General features: G+C 34.1%; 1 protein-coding gene and 1 pseudogene across 7 annotated transcripts in view; one reads left to right on the top strand and one right to left on the bottom strand.

The window, feature by feature from the left end:
• Nucleotides 1–18109, top strand: part of GTF2I (general transcription factor IIi) — a 97349-nt gene that overhangs the window by 47679 nt on the left and 31561 nt on the right. For 2 of the 7 annotated variants that reach the window (XM_059038384.2, XM_059038385.2), the window contains exons 10-14: nucleotides 2871–2930; nucleotides 4941–4997; nucleotides 6903–6965; nucleotides 15071–15181; nucleotides 16301–16366. In XM_059038384.2, coding sequence (XP_058894367.1) covers nucleotides 2871–2930; nucleotides 4941–4997; nucleotides 6903–6965; nucleotides 15071–15181; nucleotides 16301–16366 — 357 coding nt within the window. The remainder of the gene's footprint in view (nucleotides 1–2870; nucleotides 2931–4940; nucleotides 4998–6902; nucleotides 6966–15070; nucleotides 15182–16300; nucleotides 16367–18109) is intronic. The other 5 variants (XM_059038387.2, XM_059038388.2, XM_059038391.2 and 2 more) reach the window with 5 other exon arrangements.
• Nucleotides 10483–10813, bottom strand: LOC136792534 (elongin-C pseudogene; annotated as a pseudogene).

The following is an 18109-nucleotide window of genomic DNA, read 5'->3' as shown; positions in this document are numbered from 1 at the left end:
TGTAGTTCATATAAATAGAATCCGTCAGCATGTATCAGGCTTCTTCTGTAAACATGTAATTTGTGAGACATTTTTTGGGTGTACTTGTAGGTCGATTATTTGCATTGCTGTATTGTACAGTCATCCTTTGGTATCCACAGGGGGATTGGTTCCAGGGCCACCCCCCAGTATCAAAACCCACAGATGATCAAGTCCCTGATATAAAATGGTGTAATATTTGGATATAACCTACAAACACCCACCCGTATACTTTGTTTAAATCATCTCTAGATAACTTAAATATCTAATACAATGTAAATGCTAAATAGTTGCCAGCATGCTGCAAATTCAAATATTGCATTTTGGAACTTTCTGGGATTTTTTTGTTCCCAATATTTTGGATCCATGGTTGTTTGAATCTGCAGATGCTGAATGCAGGGATACAGATGGCTGGCTGTATTTCTAAAATGCTTTTAAAAAATGTTTAAAACCCACAAACATAATGTACATCTGCCCAGGTTTACTGAATCTTACATGATATAACATGTTAACTGTGTTATCGACACCCTTCTTTAGGCCCTTCCAATTCCCATTTTTTTCTCTGTTCCTCCTGAGTTAACCATTTTCTTGAAATTGACGGTTGTCCTTCCTGATAACGATTTTATATTTTAAATACATATACATCCCCACAGAAACGTCTTCTTATGTGTATCCAGGCACCTACATTTTATGTATTACATTTTCTCAGTTTTTAAGCTTGACTCAAATGGTATCATGCTGTATATGTGTTTTGTATACGTTCTTGTGTCTCATTCAGTACAAGTTTTTGAGATTGACCTATTTTTGTCACGTACAAATTTAATACTATCATTGTGGCAATTACCTGTGTGATTATACTGTAGTTCATGTGTTCATTCTCGCACTTAAAATCATTTATGTTTTCTTCCAAAACTTTCGGTATTCCAAAATAGGCTTGGACACATCTCTGTGTACCTGTCAGTTTTCCTCTAAGATGTTCTCAGATGTGAGCGTTGGGAAAGTGATTTGTCTGCAATGACTGTTAGACACTCCTGGAGTTGTGCGGGTGGTGTGCTGCTGATCTTATGACAGAGTCCAAGTCATTTGCTATTATAACATGTATGGTTAAAAGTAAATAACATAATCTGGTAGTATAGTGAGTGATAGGTGAAGGTATGCTGGGCAAATATTAACCAAAAGAAACCAAGTTTAGTAATATTAATTTGAGGCCAAAAAAGAAAAAAATAACAAATATGAAGAGTAAGACTATATAATTTATATACTAATAAGTCATTAATAGGATAATTAATTTGTGTATACCTAACAATGTAGCCTCAAAAGTCTAAATAAAGAATTGATATAATTTGATACAGTTGATAAATTTGCAAATGCAGTCATGTGGGAGATTTTAACAAATGATGAATGCTTATAAATGGTAAATAGAGTATTTGAACTCTGAAATTTACAAACATAAGCTAGTTGTATATCCAGAACTCTACCCAGCAAATAAATGTTTGTTTACAAAACATGGATCTTTTACAAAAGTTGGCTTTATATTTGTTCACAGGTAGCCTTAAAGAATTCCCCGAATATAATGTAATTAGTTAAATTAGAAGTCAATAATAAGCATGTTATTTAAAAAAGAAATTCTATACAGTGGGAATCCTAAGAAATACACTTTTATTGACTTAAAGAGGACCTAATTAAAATAATTTAGAACAGAACAATATCGATAATGATAACATAGCTAGACTTGTGGAAGAGCGGCTAAAGCAGTATTTAGAAGTCAGTTAGTACATTTAGCTATCATTTAATTTATTTCTTCTGTATATTTTTACCCAGGATCACATGACTAGGAAGCAGTGAATCTGGCATTTGAATTCAGGTGTCTTTCGTTTATCATCTTGCTCTTAGTTGAGATTCCAAATACAAATAATTTTTCTATTTTCTATGAAATTATTTTCTTCTATGCTGTGTCCTTTATTTATAATGTGTAGTTTTGTGCCTCTTCGTGAAATCCGTCCTGCATTTGCAAAGCCTTTCAAAAGTCTTAGGATATTTTTCAAAAAATATTCAGAGGTAGTGAAGTGGTTTGTATTCATATTAATGCAAGGACATGTTTATGTTAAGTAGTCATTGAAAACACAATGTTTTGTTCTCTTTTAAATCTATTACTTTCACTAAAAGCATAATACATGCAGGTGTGTTGTCAAAATCTGTAGCATTCTGTGAAGGTTTAATTAACACAAAATACATTGTATGTTAATAATTGGGAAAAACCACGTTAAGTTATTAAAAAGTGTTTATGGATCTTTAGGAAGGGAGGGTTCTGAATTAATTGTTTGTCATGTTTCTATTTCAGTGGAGATTCAAGCTTATTGATAGGTTAATTGTGTTATTTTAGAGATTCTAAGGAAGGTGTAACAATTTGATTCTGCATTTTTCTTTAGTATGACAAAACATTAAGCCAAGTATTTGGCAAGGAAGAAACAAATGCACCTTGTAAGATATATCTGCACTTATAATCTGTATGAAGTAAAAGTTGCAGTTTGCTGTCATGAACATTACGCATATCCACCATTTTAGACATATTGTTCCCATTCAATTCATGTCGAGTTAGTCATTTTCAAAATTTCTTTTGACTGTCTTTATATGAGTTTATCTGAATACACCTTTTCCATTCACTAAGACCATAAATTGACACCATTCATTTTGTCAGTCTTTTTTTTCTTTTCTTTTTTTTTTTTTTTTTTGCCTTTTTTGTTCATGAAAAGGCTGTATTATTCCATCTCTCTCGCCCAAATTTGTTTGCTGAAGTGACCCAAAGTACATTTTTGGGATTACTTTTGAAGTATTATCTTTGTATCCCAAAGCAGGCCCTTCTGAAACTGATGATGTCGATGACAAACTCCCCCTTTCGAAGTCTTTGCAAGGTATCACGTTCTCACTTCCGTTTGCCCACGTACTGTTCTTATTTAATGTTTCTTTATATTGGACAGACTGTGTTTTAGTGTTTATATCTGTATTATTACTTTTCTAAATGGAAAAGGAAAAAAATGTATTGGCCTTTTTTTTTAAACATATAAATGAACTTCACAAGCAACAATTTTTCAAAACCAATTTTCCCTTTTGTGAATCTAGTAATGAATCTCGAAATGGGTACATGACACACTTTCATATTTAAGGTAAAGTACACATTTATACCTTATATCAGAATAGTCAGAAATAAGGCTTATATTGCATAGTTAGTAATGTAAATATCAATAAGGTCATGTTGATACTTAGTTTCTAGAAAGGTTGTAAGATATCATTTGTAAATCCCTAAGTTTATTGATTGAATACCTCTGGAAATTTCTGTGTAGTGTTCCCTAACTTGATGATCATAGAGTATCTGTGCTGGCTTTTACTTTACTTCTGTCTATTCTGGCGTTTAGCTCATAAGATTTATTTTATTTAGCTTTACTTTTAATATAAATGTAATTGCTTATTTCAGATTTTTAAAGAACAAAAAGTACACGTAGAATCATTGTTTACATGTACTCTTGTAATATTCTGACCTTAATTTTTCTTATTTTTACCCAATCTTGCCTTTTTAAGTACTGGCCTCTTCTCCGTTATCTCTCATTGTTTTGACCTCACATTTTTGTTTTCTTTGGCATTACAGTCAAAGGACCCAATGCTCCATAAAGTCAAATGTTAACGTTTAATTGGGGGGTGGGGGCTGTGTGTTGAGAAAGCATATTTAAGAAGTTAACTAAAGAAATAATTCATGGCTACAGATTTATAGATTTATCTAGTTAGTGTTTTGAGCTCAGGTGAGTTTTCAGAATATGAAATAAGTGGAAAAGAATCCCAGGATAATTATAGCACCATAAAGTTAGACATTGAAAACCACAAACATTTTGTCTTTGCATGGCACTTTAAATTCAAAGATGCTAGGCACTGAATGACAGTGTTTGTAGTCAATGCTCTTTAAAAATCAAGATAGAGTGTATTTGAAACCTGTGTCTGGGAATTGTACCTTTAGTATAGTTTCTTTAACTAGTTACCAGTGGATGACAAAATAGACCTGATTTTGCTTCTGCTCCCCCTTTGTGCTTTATTCTTCCTTATAGGTAATATATTTTTATTTCTACACGAATGCAGTGATTTTCAATCTTTTCTGTGTTAGTAGCTCAGACATTTAAGGACAGAGGATAAATATTCTGGGGCAGTTTGGGCACTTGTCCTGATTGGCTCTCTTGGGTTTTAGATTACTTCTTTCCTATTTACGAGTAAAGCTTCTTCTCTGGTAGGATGAGCCTGTTTACCTTTTGACTGCCTAACCTGATACATTGCTTTATGTTCCAGTTTTTAGAAGCAGGCAGATTATATTACCTGAATTAAAATGCTTTTGAGACTAAAGGTAGTATCTTAAGTTTTAACTTACGAGTTTCCTTTAAGTGCAACTTTGATTAAATAATGGGGATTGAGTTTCCATAGCTTCCACCATAGTAAAAATGGAAAGCAGGAAACATTTCACAGCCCAACCTGAACTTGTTTATCTAGTCTTGATAGAGTCTATGAGCAAAGAAGAAATTTACTCTGGTGTGTGTTTTTGTGTGTGTGTCATTGACAGATGAGCATGGCACTTTGAAACATACTATTCTACTTCTCAAATTCTAACATCTATCAGTAATTATATTTTGTAGTTCCTGTAACTAATAGTAAATCCCCAAACCTACTTTGGTTTAATCTATATATTTACGTTTTAAAATAATTTTTTGAGCTTTCATACGGAAGTGTTACATGTTTTTCTGAATTAGATAGCATTGTTCGTATTAATTGCTAAGGAGTTAAGGAATCAGTTTGTATTCATGTTATTATTTGCATTGTTACCTAGTATCTCTTCTTCCAATATCAGTCTTTATTGGTTTATTATATGTGGTATATTTTCTTTTTAGGAAGCCATCATTCTTCAGAGGGCAATGAAGGAACAGAAATGGAAGTACCAGCAGAAGGTTAGATACAGGGATTTTTACTTTGCTGTATTTGTATTATGTTGTTCTGTACTATAGAGAATATTATCCTTAAAACACCTTATTTGGAAATGAAATGATGATTGTTATGGTATGCCTTCTTAGCCAACAGGTTGTTTTTTTAGTCCTAAGATGATATTTAATATACCTCTTTTACTGTGCTGAATAATAAAGCATATGGGGAGGAAAACTTAACTGGTAAGTAAAACTCTTCATGATGCAAAATGCTGCCCATTTTTTCTTGGTCATTTTTTGCCATATTTTGAAAGAATGGTTTTGATAGTTAGAATTAAAATTATTACTAGCTCTGTTCATATTTCATTTTAAAACATACTATTAGTACCATTTTTTAAAGTAGGGTAATGTATTCTCCATACGATTAATGAAAGAAAGATGTCCTCTCAGCTCATTTTTATATCCACAGCCACCCCGTGGACTGCTTTGTCTCTTAGCCAGCCATCCTCCTTTGATTGTAGGATTGAATGGATATTCAACTATGGTACAGCTTTTTAAGTTATTGGAATCTTGAGTTAAACGGTTACCATGCAGAATGGCTTCCTGTTGCTAAACCATTTAGATACTTCCAAAAGAATTTTTGTAGATTTCTCCCAAGGAAAATAACTGGTTAAGGTAACTGGACATTGTTTTGGAATTATTATTTCTCACATAAACTGGTCATGTCAAGCCTTATTTTTTTAAGAATAAAAAGGAACTCTCTTCTGTACCTTTTTATTCCTTATATTTGCTTTTTTGTTTTATTTTTTAAAATCAGTAATTTGATCTTTTACTTTCTTCGAGTGGAGGGAGTTCTGAAGGTCCCTGGAAAGTTGACTAATCTTTCCAAATTCAGTTTTAGAATTAGAGTATTCTAATTGGAATACATTTCTTGCAGAAGTATTGAAATGCTCATTTTAAATAATATTTTAAATTTCTTGTTGAGTTTTTTTAATAGACGATGGTGTGAATGAAATTTTTTTTGTTTTCTTTTACTGTGTGTAGGTAATTAGATATTTCCTCTGTAACAAAATCCTCTGTTTTGGATAGGCAGTATTTACAGCAAGGAGATTACCTGTATACAAGACAAATTGTACTGGGGTTCATTGGGCAATGTGAATTAGATATTAGGCTTTGAACTACTTTATTTTTGAGGAAATTTTTATTGTCATATTGAGTGTTAATAGAGTTGAATTGAAGTTCAGTTCTGTTCTTTATTCCTTTACTAACAAGTAAACATAATCTTTGGCAAATCAATTAATCTCTCAACCTTTGCAAAATGAAAAGAGAGTTGATGAAGATACTCTCTAGCTGAGCTTCCAGCACTAACATTCTGATGTTCATTTGTTTTGTGTAGTAACACAAATATTTAATTTTGTAAAGTATTTTGCATATAAAGTTAGGTGATACAGTCCTGTATGCATGTGTTATAGTCACTGTTTGGATATGAAGGTCCCCATTGCAAAAAATTTGATTGTGGTTTTATTTAACAATATAAGCCACTCCTAGGATTTCTGAAAGAAGAGGAGAAATAGTTTAAAAAGAATAATAAAACCTTTGTTTTTATCCTAGCGTCTTCTAGTTACAGCAGGAAAATAATTGTGACTTCATTATAATTTTATTCCTCTAAAAATAAAAGTTTTTTGAGTCCATTAATGCAGGTAATTTGGTATTGTCTAATAGTTTTCCAGAGTTTCTCTACATTTTATTTTCTTTTATCCCTACTTACAATGAAAAGGGTCAGATATTTTAACTTAACAAATATGAGATGAATTAAAATGCCAGTAAAATTTTATAGTAGGCTGCTTTTGGAATATCAAATCAATAAAATGTTGGAACATAATAGAAAGTGCTTTATAATGAATGTCATTTTAGAATTTTATTTTTTTCAAGATTCTACTCAACATGTCCCTTCAGAAACAAGTGAGGACCCCGAAGTTGAGGTGACTATTGAAGGTTAGTTATCTAAAAGCATTGATTCCAAAAGTTTACTTCTGGTCATAAAAATATTTGTCACATTCACATTGCTAAGTATGCATTTCATTCATTTTTAAAGGAAACTTGTGAAAAAAAAACTGAAGCATATATGTGTATGTGTGACCAAAGCAGCCCATATCCCAGCAGCACACCCAGTGCTTTGGGAGTTTTAGACAACAAAAGTAAGCCGTGAAAATGAGCAGTGGGCCAACCTATATACTTTCTATCATTGGGAATAGAGAATTTTTAAAAAGTGAAAACTATGACCAGACTGGATGCACACAAAAACAGATTTATAACCTGTTATTGGGTGTGATATAAGAGACTTAATTAGTACTGGAACCCCTGTGTCTACCTTAGTGAAGTGGAGGAGAAGGTGTTGATAGTTTCCCCCCTTAAAATGCAGTTAGAGGCTAGCATATAATCTGTCCTTCAAAACTTTTGAAGCAGCAGCTACAAAAATATTCCAAACTAATCTCTCTATATAGTTAAAGTCGCTTCAAATGTATTTTTTTCTTCAAAGATAATGCATGAGTGCAGATGAGCCAGTTTGTCCTGAATTATTTAAAGATTCAGCTAATTATTAACAGTATCACGCTTTATATTTAATAATTATTAAATGTGTATTGATTTTTTTTCTTTGAAGTTATCTCACACTATTCCTCTGTAAGTTTTTTCTCCTCAAAGTAGTTTTTTTCTAAGGTAAAAATACAGCGCTGTTAACCCCCACCCTGCTCCAGTGACCCTCTACTCAGTAGTAGATGGCACTTTATTGCGTATACATCTAAAAATAATTTGACGTATATATAAACACAACGCACATTTCGTTTTGCGAAAATACATGGATGTTTTCGGCATACAGCATTATAATGAACAAATATAATACACACATATCACGTTTTCTGTAGTTTTTTATCCCATAACTTTACATCTTGGTACTTCATCATTATTATTTTTTTTAACTGCTACATAACCTTTCTTGGTTTTCTATCTTTGTCTTTCCTTTTTTTTAAAATAACCTGTCTCCTACTGGTGTCCACTTGCTTATTTATGGTGTTTGGCTACTTCAAGCTATTCGAAGTGTTTGTCTTCATTGCTTCTAAATTATAAGTTGATTGGTGGCTTTTACCTAATATCAGAAATTTTCTCATACTTTGTGTTTTAACATCTCAATTTAATATACATATTTTATCATTAACATAATTTTACTAACCTAAAAGCAGTTTTGAATTGTTTCTAGTCAAGTAAGTAAGTAATTAACTAATTTGTCCACACCGGGTGGCATGTGGGATCTTAGTTCCCGAACCAGGGATCGAACCCCCCAGCCTGTTGCACAGAGTCTTAACCACTGGACTGCTAGGGAAGTCCACAATAATTGAATTTAATTGCTTTTTAATTTGAAACTCAGCTATGAGAAGAAAATCTGTAAATATTATATTTATATTATGAACACTCAGAACCTTTTCCTTCCTATAGAGATAAAAACAAATTGATGATTAAAATTATTAGCATAAAGCTTTTAAATAGGACTAATAACCACATTGATTTATCTGAAAACAAATCTTAAAACAGATAAAGGCTATGTTAGAATTGTTTAGAAAACAAACACTTGTTTTTAATAGTATAAGACCTTTAAAGAGATGTCAAGATAATTATGAAATAAATGACTTACAAACTTGAAATGTGTGTCAGTCTTCTCAGTTTTAACTCTTTGGAGGGAGTGATAAATCCTGTTTCTTTTAAACTAAGACGTAGTACCAGAAGTTTGATACATCATCCAGATTTGTCAACAAGTAGCATTTTGCTATTTAGGCTGCTGCCTTATGTTCAGAAGACCAGTGAAATACCGGGTCTGTGTAATGTAATTACTTTTCAGGGTAGCATTTTCTGTGGGATATGTGTTTATGAACAAACGGTTATATACCAGCTGTAATTAAATTGCTAAGTAATTGTTATCCATACATTAAGGAAGGTAAAATGTAATCTGTGATACTAACAAGGAAGGTCAGATGAGACCTCACACGCACATCTTTTTGATAAGTATATTGTATTTTTTTCTGGAAAGATGATTATAAAATGCTAGAAACTAGGAAAATATCCATAGTTAGAAAATTAAATTTTGATACATTCTCATATTAGAAAAAATATATTGACATTGAAATGGTAACTTTTTTTTTTCAATATGCGATCTGAAAAAAGACCCCTAGTGTAATATGCTTAGTGGAAAAAAAAAAAAACCCTGCCTTTCAAGAACAAGTCACCTTTAAAAGGAAAAGTGTATCTAGAGAACTATGTTAGTTTTGTTTAGGAAAATACTTGTGCTTGGAAGGAAATAAGATAATCCTGCTTGCCTGGGGGTGACTTTTGTTTTCTCATATTGTATCTTTCTGCATTTCCCAAAAAGTTTATAGAAAAGAAAAAAGAAACTTTGTCATCAAGTAAGTTTGTAAGATTTTCCACAATACTTTAACCTTGGTATCTTTATTTGTAATTATGTGACATTATGAAGGGTTTAATTGAGATTGATGGAGACACATTAAACTGCAGGAGATAGTCTACTGAGCTGAGATGTGCTCTTCCATTTGTGATGATCAGTTTGTTCTTGAAGACAGTGGTGCGCCTGTATAACTTTTGTGACTTAGGTTTGGGAAATACCCCTCGGAGTAATATGGCTGTGTGTGCCTTAGTTTCATAAACATCATGACTACATTTCTGGGTAAAATCAGACTGTTGTCAGGTCTCTGATACATGCATGTCTTTGATACGTGCAGAGACAATCGTACCTAAGAGTTGTTTGAGGTCTGGCTATCATGGGTGTGCTAATAATGGGAAGTGTTTTTGCTTGAGAAGAGGTTTCCTTACAGTGCAGTTCACTTTCAATGCATTTCCCCCCAAACTTGAGTCATTCACACATGTTTATTCTGCTGTGGCCTAACCCCCTGATTGTTTCTTAATTTGTCTTCAAATTGATTTTTTAATTTTTTTTTCTTTTTTTTGCAGTAAAATTGATTTTTAAAATATTTATTTATTTGGCTGTGTTGGGTCTTAGTTGTGGCGCGCGCGGGCTTATCTCTAGTTGTGGTGTGCGGTGTTCTCTCTCTAGCTGTGGCACGTGGGCTCCAGGGCATGTGGGCTCTGTAGTTTGCGGCATGCTGCCTCTCTAGTTGAGGCACACGGGCTCCGTAGTTGTGGCGCACGGACTTAGTTGCCCCGCGGCATGTGGGATCTTAGTTCTCCGACAGGATTGAGCCCGAGTTCCCTGCATTGGAAGGCGGATTCTTTACCACTGGACCACCAGGGAAGTCCCTTCAAATTGATTTTAAATAGATTAAAAAGGTTAATTTTGTGTCTTCTTAAGTAAGAAGACTCTTTGAAATTTTAAATTTTCTTTCTTAAACAAATTGAAAAATGTACATAAATATTTACACACCGGAATGCAGTTCACAATGCCATCTGTATATGGACTATACTTTTTTTTTTTTTTTAAATGATTTATTTAACAATCTAGGAAGTTTGCAGCCATCAGCAGTTCCAGTGCAATTTCAGGTGCAATTGGAATTCAGGAATCTCCATGGAGCTGTTAGTGTAGCAACCTTGTAGGTAAAATACACATATACTTTTGATAGCACATGTGAAGGGATCTCTCTAAAATTGACTTAATTAGTTTCGTTCTCAGCAAACTGACCTGGGCCACTCAACATGGCTTTTATTGTTCCTCATGTTAGCGCATGTTCTCTTTTTACAGTAAATTTGTGACCATCTGAAGATACCAATTTTACATGCATGGCATCAGGACCCTCACAGCCACCGTAGGTTTTCTCTTCTCCATCCACTGTGTTCTTATGAAATTCTACTTTGCGTCCACAGGAACTTTAGTAGTTTCTCATCAGCCCCGCGGCAACCACTGTCACCGCACCGGGTCCCCGCGCACCACCACAGCCCTATGCCAGGGCCACTTTGGATAACACTGTTTTAGAGTTTGAATAGTTGGATTTCATCCTCTGATGGTATCCTTTTTCATGAAATTTATGCTTAGGACATTCATAAATACTTGGCTGCTGCACAAAATTAAGGACTACACTATTCAAATGTTCGTTTAATCAGTCCACAGATACCAGGCACCTTGTATGTGCTGGGGGCTGTACTAGGTGCTAAGGAGTGAACAAGATAGGCAAGTCCATTGGAGAGTTTTGAACAGAGAAGTGATAAGTTCTGGCCTCCTTTTTGAAGAAACAGGGCTGCTGTAAAGACTGAGAGCAGACCATAGTGGAAGCAAAGCTATTGTAGTTATTCAGGGCGGAGAGGGAGGTGCTTTAGCAGAACTGGATGGTGACAGGAGGGATAAGGAGTGATTGAATTCTGGGCATTTCTGAAGATAGAGCAATAATAGTCTTTGCTATTTGTCATTGTTTAGTTATTATGCTTATCTTATAAATGTTACATGAGAGTTCATAGAATCTATAATTGGGTAGGTTATCATTTGAATACTTTGTATTTTCAACTTCATAGTTGCTAACAAATCACTTAGTGAACATCCAATTATTATGTAAAAAGTAGACTTTTGGAGGATTTAGGACCTGGGTCCATGGGTGGAAAATGCCATCTATTAATTTGAAATGTGTAGGGGTAAATTAATTAAGAGGAAAGAGTGCCTGGTTTATTTTGATTTGTTTCTTTTACTTTGAATAGGTGTCAGATTATTTGAAAAAACATTACCAATTCGATTATGTTGAAAGGAGTATCAGAAAAAATTTTTATATGCTGTTAATGCATTCATCAAGAATTAGATGAGTTTAGTAACACATTTTAGCTCTGAGGTCTGTGTTATCTATAGGCATATTTGTAAGTATGTTGCAAAAAGGAAAACAGGATTTTTTAGATAGTAATTTTGGGTTAGGTTCTGTTACTGCCTTTTTTCAAGGGGTGGGAGGCTTGTTTTTAAGACTGAGGCATAGCTGTCACATATTCCTCACTGAATTGCAGCTTTTGCATGTTAAAATATCTTGAAATTCATTTTATGAGCTTTTAGTTTTGATGATGTAAATATTTTTAGTTTGGGCTTAAATTGGAAGTGTCCAGAGATATGTGTCTTTTTACACAAAAGTGGTTGTTTATAATGTTGAAGCACCATGATAGTTAGAAAACAGTGCTGCCTGCTGGACTGATTGTTAGAGGCAGACTGGTTTCTGCTACAGATAAATAATTTGGATCCTTTGTGAAAGAGATTATGAGGTCAAGAGTAACAAGTTTTTCATACTTTTTCAAAATCAGAGTTTTTTGCTGCAAGAGTAGAAGAAAAAATAGAAGGGGTGGTTGAGTTCATAGCTCTTTTTGATCTAATTCTGTGTTTCGTATGAATTAAAACACTAAGATCAGGTAATAAATATATGAAATGGGTTAGTCTTTTAATAAAATATATGTTGTGGTATTTTATCATCACACATAATTAATTTTATCTGTTTACATTTAATAGGTTGACTTCATTATTTGTCACTGGAGAGAAATGTGATAATCACTTTTTAATATTTTACAGCCTTTGTTAAATCATTTGTTATCTTGTTAAAAAACACTCCTAGATTTGTCTTTTTTCTATTTATAGGTCGATGAGGTTACTTTCTTAAAATATATTTATACTATTAAATCCTTTTGTTTTAAAACAAGTTAACCCGATTGAACAAATGAGGTCTTGGACACTAAAGAAAAGCTCTCTTGCCCTTTCCCCTTGGCCTCAATTTCAAACTGTTCGGATTACAACTGAGATGAATATAGTAGAGCACTGACTTTTCATTACCGTCCTAAAGCTATATTTTCTTTTTTATTTTATACTCTTTTGGTTTTCATGTTATATAATTCAATTAGCAATAATTTAAAATGATAATCTATAGAAATATTTAGGCTGCAGTAGCCTGTAAGAAAAATACTTTTGTTTTACATGTCATTGCTTAATGTTTGTAAAGAATTAATACTAAGCATTTAAAATGCTTTGACAATATTCATAGGTGAAATGAGTATATTTCATTTTACCCATTGCAAATTAGCCTGAAAATACTCTCAGGCGTCTAAAAATCTATTTGGAAATTGGAAAGGGGGGATTTTGTCAGCCGTTTTCAGAATTGAAAGCCAGACATTAGAGAAATACCTAATATGTTTTCCAAAAATGTATCTACTTAGGTGTGAATCTAATTATTTAATAACCTATTTAAGAATCTTTTGACCATTTTTAATCCTTGTAGTAGTTTAATCATTATAAGCCCATGTTACTTAGTCAAGTTTTATTTTACTGGTAGTTTGTCATTTTTAAATTGTTTTTTACTACAAATTTTTTTTTGTTTTTTCTGGATTTGAACATGGGTTTCTACAGTGGAATTCAACGCGTGAAAGTTTTTGTAGTGTCGTAAGTTGTTTATGTGATAACTTGTTCCTGAAATAGTATTCCCTTTCCCAGCACATAAATGGGTCCTAATATGACTTTATCTGGTATCAGTGACAATGATACCTTTTTCTCTTATTTGTTTGAATAGTCAGTCAGTAAATGATTTTAGGTAATCAGACTGTCTGTTGAAATTACAGTTGGCCCACCATATCTGCAAGCTTTAGCCAACTGCCGATGGAAGGTATTCAAAAAGAGTTTTTTAGAAAATTTTAAAAAGCAAAACTTGAATTTGCCATGTGCCATAGCACTTACATTGTCTTAGGTATTAGAAGTAATCTAGAGATGATTTAAAGTATAAGGGAGGATGTGCATAGGTTATATGTGAATTATATGCCAATTTATATAAGTGACTTGAGCATCCTTGGATTTTGGTATCCACAGGCTTTGTCTGTAAAGGAAGAACCCAAAGTCGGTGAACAACGGCAGCCATGTCTATGTTCTCTGATGCTATGATAAGAATGAGGTTTAAATATTTTAGGCTTTAGTCAGATTTTCCCTTGATTAACATACAAAGTATATAAAAGTTATCCATTGCTGTCCAAGGCATCATTGTATATTAGGCTAAATTTGAATTTCTTATTGTTTTTTGAGAGTTAGCCTGTTTAGCTGAAAGAATGATACCCATAATTTCATCTCAGCTGCACTGTCTAGCATATGACATGGTTAAGTCATATAGCATTCTCTGATCTTGTTTGTTTAGCTATAAAATGAGAATGAAAATTATACTGAAAAGGGGAACTTAGTGTATCTTATGGTATCTTTTTGTTACTGCTGTTGCCTTTAACCCAGTAATTATTTTCTTCTTCATCCCACATTTTTTAAAAGTGTAGATGTCTGAAAATGGTGTTTTCAGTAATTTGTAGATGGTGTTTGAGCAGAAATCTCAGTAGTGTGCCAGCTGATATCTTCAGGGACCAGAAGAAGATGACAGTTGATAGCTTTTCTTACTTGATCCAGTGTCCTTTATTCTAGCACCAGATGTGTTGAAGTATCACGACAGAGTTGAATTGCAGGCATAGCCGCAAAGAACTCTTACTACAAAGTCTTGGGTAGTCTATATGCTGTGCTTAAGTATATGATCGCTCATTTTCTATATACATGGGTATTGTATTGGATGAATCAACAATACCTGTTTCACAAATAATATAATCTTACTTCTTTTAGTTTTGTTAGTTAAAAGTTTTTAACATACAGTTATCCAACCTCCTTTATGTATGCTTGAATTTTGTATAAGGTTAAATATTTTTCCATTCAAGATATATTTTCTTATATGTTTGTATAGTTGTTGGTAGCTGTCTCCATTAAAACCTTTTTCTTGGAAGTCTTAAAATACACTATAATTCTAGACAGCTCTCTGAGAGGAGTTAGGAGAAGGGGGGATTTATATGACTTAATTCAAATTAAGCAAACTGAAAAAAAGGAGCAAGACAAAGGAAAACGAGGGTTATTCACTTGAGCACCTCCGAAAAGAGTAGGAAAGCTGGAAATGTGACTGGGAAAAAATACGCTGAAAATGGCAATACAGAAATAACGGTTGCTGTCCCAATCATATTTAAATCCCCCCACGTCTTTCGAATGCTGAGAATTTTACAGGCAGTGGCTGTCACTCATTTAGACTGTTCCTCCAGTGATGATAGTTTTCTTTTTCAAGATGATGATTATTCTCCACCTACCAAGAGACCAAAGAGCAATGAGCCTCCCCAGCCGCCAGTCACAGAACCTGCCAATGCCGGCAAACGGAAAGTGAGGGAGTTCAACTTCGGTAAGTTGTCAGTTAAATGTGGTCTTTTTTTTTTCCTTCCGAACTTTTTCTGTTACTGAAGAGTTACAGCATTCTTTGGTGAGGATGCCTTAAATAAATTACTGCCTTATGATCTAAGCTGAGGAAAGCCATGGACAGTTTGAAGTAACCTTACAGACACTGCTTACACACGTTTGTGTATACCAAAGCATAAGACACTGTATCTTCTGTTGTTAGCTAGAATTGGTAGCCTTAAGGGAATTTCCTGGCAGTCCAGTCATTAGGACTCGATGCTTTCAGTCCTGGGTCCCGGCTTCAGTCCCTGGTCAGGGAAGTAAGTAAGAGCCCACAAGCCGTAATGTGGCCAAGAAAAAAAAAAGGTGGTAGACTTAAAAATCAGTGTTAATGACTTAGTAATTCATTTATTTGTCTGAGATTTGGATCACTTTTTAATTTCAGATATAATTTTTATATTAATTTTTCTTGCTTTGTGTAACTGCTGGCCTCTAATCTAAACCACAGTGGTATCCTTTTGAAGGGACAAAGTAAAATATTAGTGGCAAGATGTGTTTGTGATCCATATTTTGAATAAATAGAACATTTAGCTTTATACGTTTTTTAAATAGTACTTTAATATTTTAAGTTGTCTTAGTCATAATTACTGAATATAAATTGAAGTGTTATATATAGTAAGTTTATATATATTCTTTAGCATGCTATTATAAGTTACAACTGTATATAAAGTCTTATTTCCATACAACTTAGACACATTTTAGAAGGTTTCCTGCACAGTCTTGGGGACCTTTCTCTTTTTCACCTCACTTTGTAGTGTTTAATTGATGGGTCTTTTCTGCCCTCATGCTTTTCGGAATTTTTAAGTTTAAAAAGAGGTACTCAGTATGAAGTGGTCTGAAAATAATCTTTAAACAACCCTATAATCTCTCACTGAACCAATTATAAGAACCGCAAAAAAGAGAAAGTCCTTAGGAAAACAGTAAAATTATATAGACAGGTGGATTATTACAAATCAGGATATATTACGTAGAAAATAAGTCGTTAGATGTTGGGTCATCTTAAGAATGTATTAGTGCCTCCAAACAGGGATTTATCCTTGAGTTTTAATTTTCTCTCAATTTTCAGAGAAATGGAATGCTCGAATTACTGACCTGCGTAAACAAGTTGAAGAGTTGTTTGAAAGAAAGTATGGTAAGTCTAAACTCAAAAATTCCTGTAAGGTTTTGTCCGTAAGCTTTTTAACAATGGAATGACTGTTCATCTAATGTGGGCAAGTCCCTTCTACCAGTGTTTGTGCCTTCCTTACTTATCTGTCCCTGGAAAGGTAGTGGATAGTGTCTGTCCAAATATTAGAAATTTTCTTTCCAGATCACAACAAAGCTTTAGAAGAAGTTTCCTTTCTTTAATTATCAGTTAGTATTTCCGTTAAACTTTCAGCATGCGTATTTGGGAGTTTATTTATATATTTGTTGCAAAAATCTTGAATCTTGGAGATTTAATTGAAGAGTATTTTCTTAAGCAATAGTCTTCCTTAAACCTGATGTGTTAAATCTAGTATTCATCTAGATACCTTTATTTTCCCTATTCTCGATAGATACCTGAGTTTGTTAGCTCTCAAATTCTCTTTTCCTTTTATTTTGGTATTCTGTCCTATAGCTACCTTTATATAGTAATCAGAGAAACAAGGTTTATTATCACCTGGTATCGAATGCTTACCTAGAAATAGCAAAAATTGTTTTAAAATATCTATTTTGTTGGGTTTTTTAAATTTGGAGAATTCTTTGCAAATGACTGGCAAAGCTGTAAAATTGTATAATACACTGAATTTTAACTTCAAAGTCTGTAGGGCTATCCTGCATTACTGAATTTCTCTAAGTGAATTTTAAATTTTATTTTATTTTTTATAAATCTATTTTATCCATTTTTACTTTTGGCTGCGTTGGGTCTTCGCCACTGTGCACGGGCTCTCCCTAGCTGCGGCAAGCGGGGGGCCACTCCTCACCGCGGTGCGCGGGCCCCTCACCGCGGCAGCCTCCTCTGTTCTGGAGCACGGGCTCTAGGCACGCGGGCTTCAGCAGTTGTGGTGTGTGGGCTCAGTAGTTGTGGCTCCTGGGCTCTGGAGCGCAGGCTCAGTAGTTGTGGCGCACGGTCCCAGCTGCTCTGCGGCATGTGGGATCCTCCTGGACCAGGGCTCAAACCCGTGTCCCCTGCCTTGGCAGGTGGACTCCCAACCACTGCACCACCAGGGAAGCCCCTCTAAGAGAAGTTTTTAAATGATAAACCACATTGGGATTATTTACTTTAAGTAACTTGAACAGTTCCCTATCACAGATTAATATTCCTCAGTGAAGATCTAGAATTAGAGTAAACCATGAGGAATTCAGTAACTTTTTCTTTAATATTTTCAGTTATTTTCTTAAGATTCTTAGTATTTTTCCCATGTTTTAGTAGTCAAAGTCTATTGCCTGTGATTTATTTTTATTTTATTTTAATAAATTTATTTATTTATATTTTATTTTTGGCTGCGTTGGGTCTTCGTTGCTGCGTGTGGGCTTCCTCTAGTTGTGGTGAGCGGAGGCTACTCTTCATTGCAGTGTGTGGGCTCTAGGCACGTGGGCTTCAGTAGTTGTGGCTCGCGGGCTCTAGAGCACAGGCTCAGTAGTTGTGGCGCATGGGCTTAGTTGCTCTGCAGCATGTGGGATCTTTCCAGACCAGGCCTCGAACCCATGTCCCCTGCATTGGCAGGTGGATTCTTAACCACAGCGCCACTAGGGAAGTCCTATTGCCTGTGATTTTAATTAGACCATTTCAAGGTAAAAACTCACAACATAGTCTTTCTACATGGAAGCACTATAACGTGGTGGTTAAGATTACAGGCTATAGGGACAGACTGTCTGGCCATGTTCTCTTAGTCCTCTCTGAGCCATTTGTGAA

Source organism: Kogia breviceps, chromosome 14, assembly GCF_026419965.1.
Source record: "Kogia breviceps isolate mKogBre1 chromosome 14, mKogBre1 haplotype 1, whole genome shotgun sequence".
NCBI classification, from domain to species: Eukaryota; Metazoa; Chordata; class Mammalia; order Artiodactyla; family Physeteridae; genus Kogia; species Kogia breviceps.
Note: the sequence above shows the minus strand (reverse complement) of the source record. Positions and strands in the feature narration are given on the sequence as shown.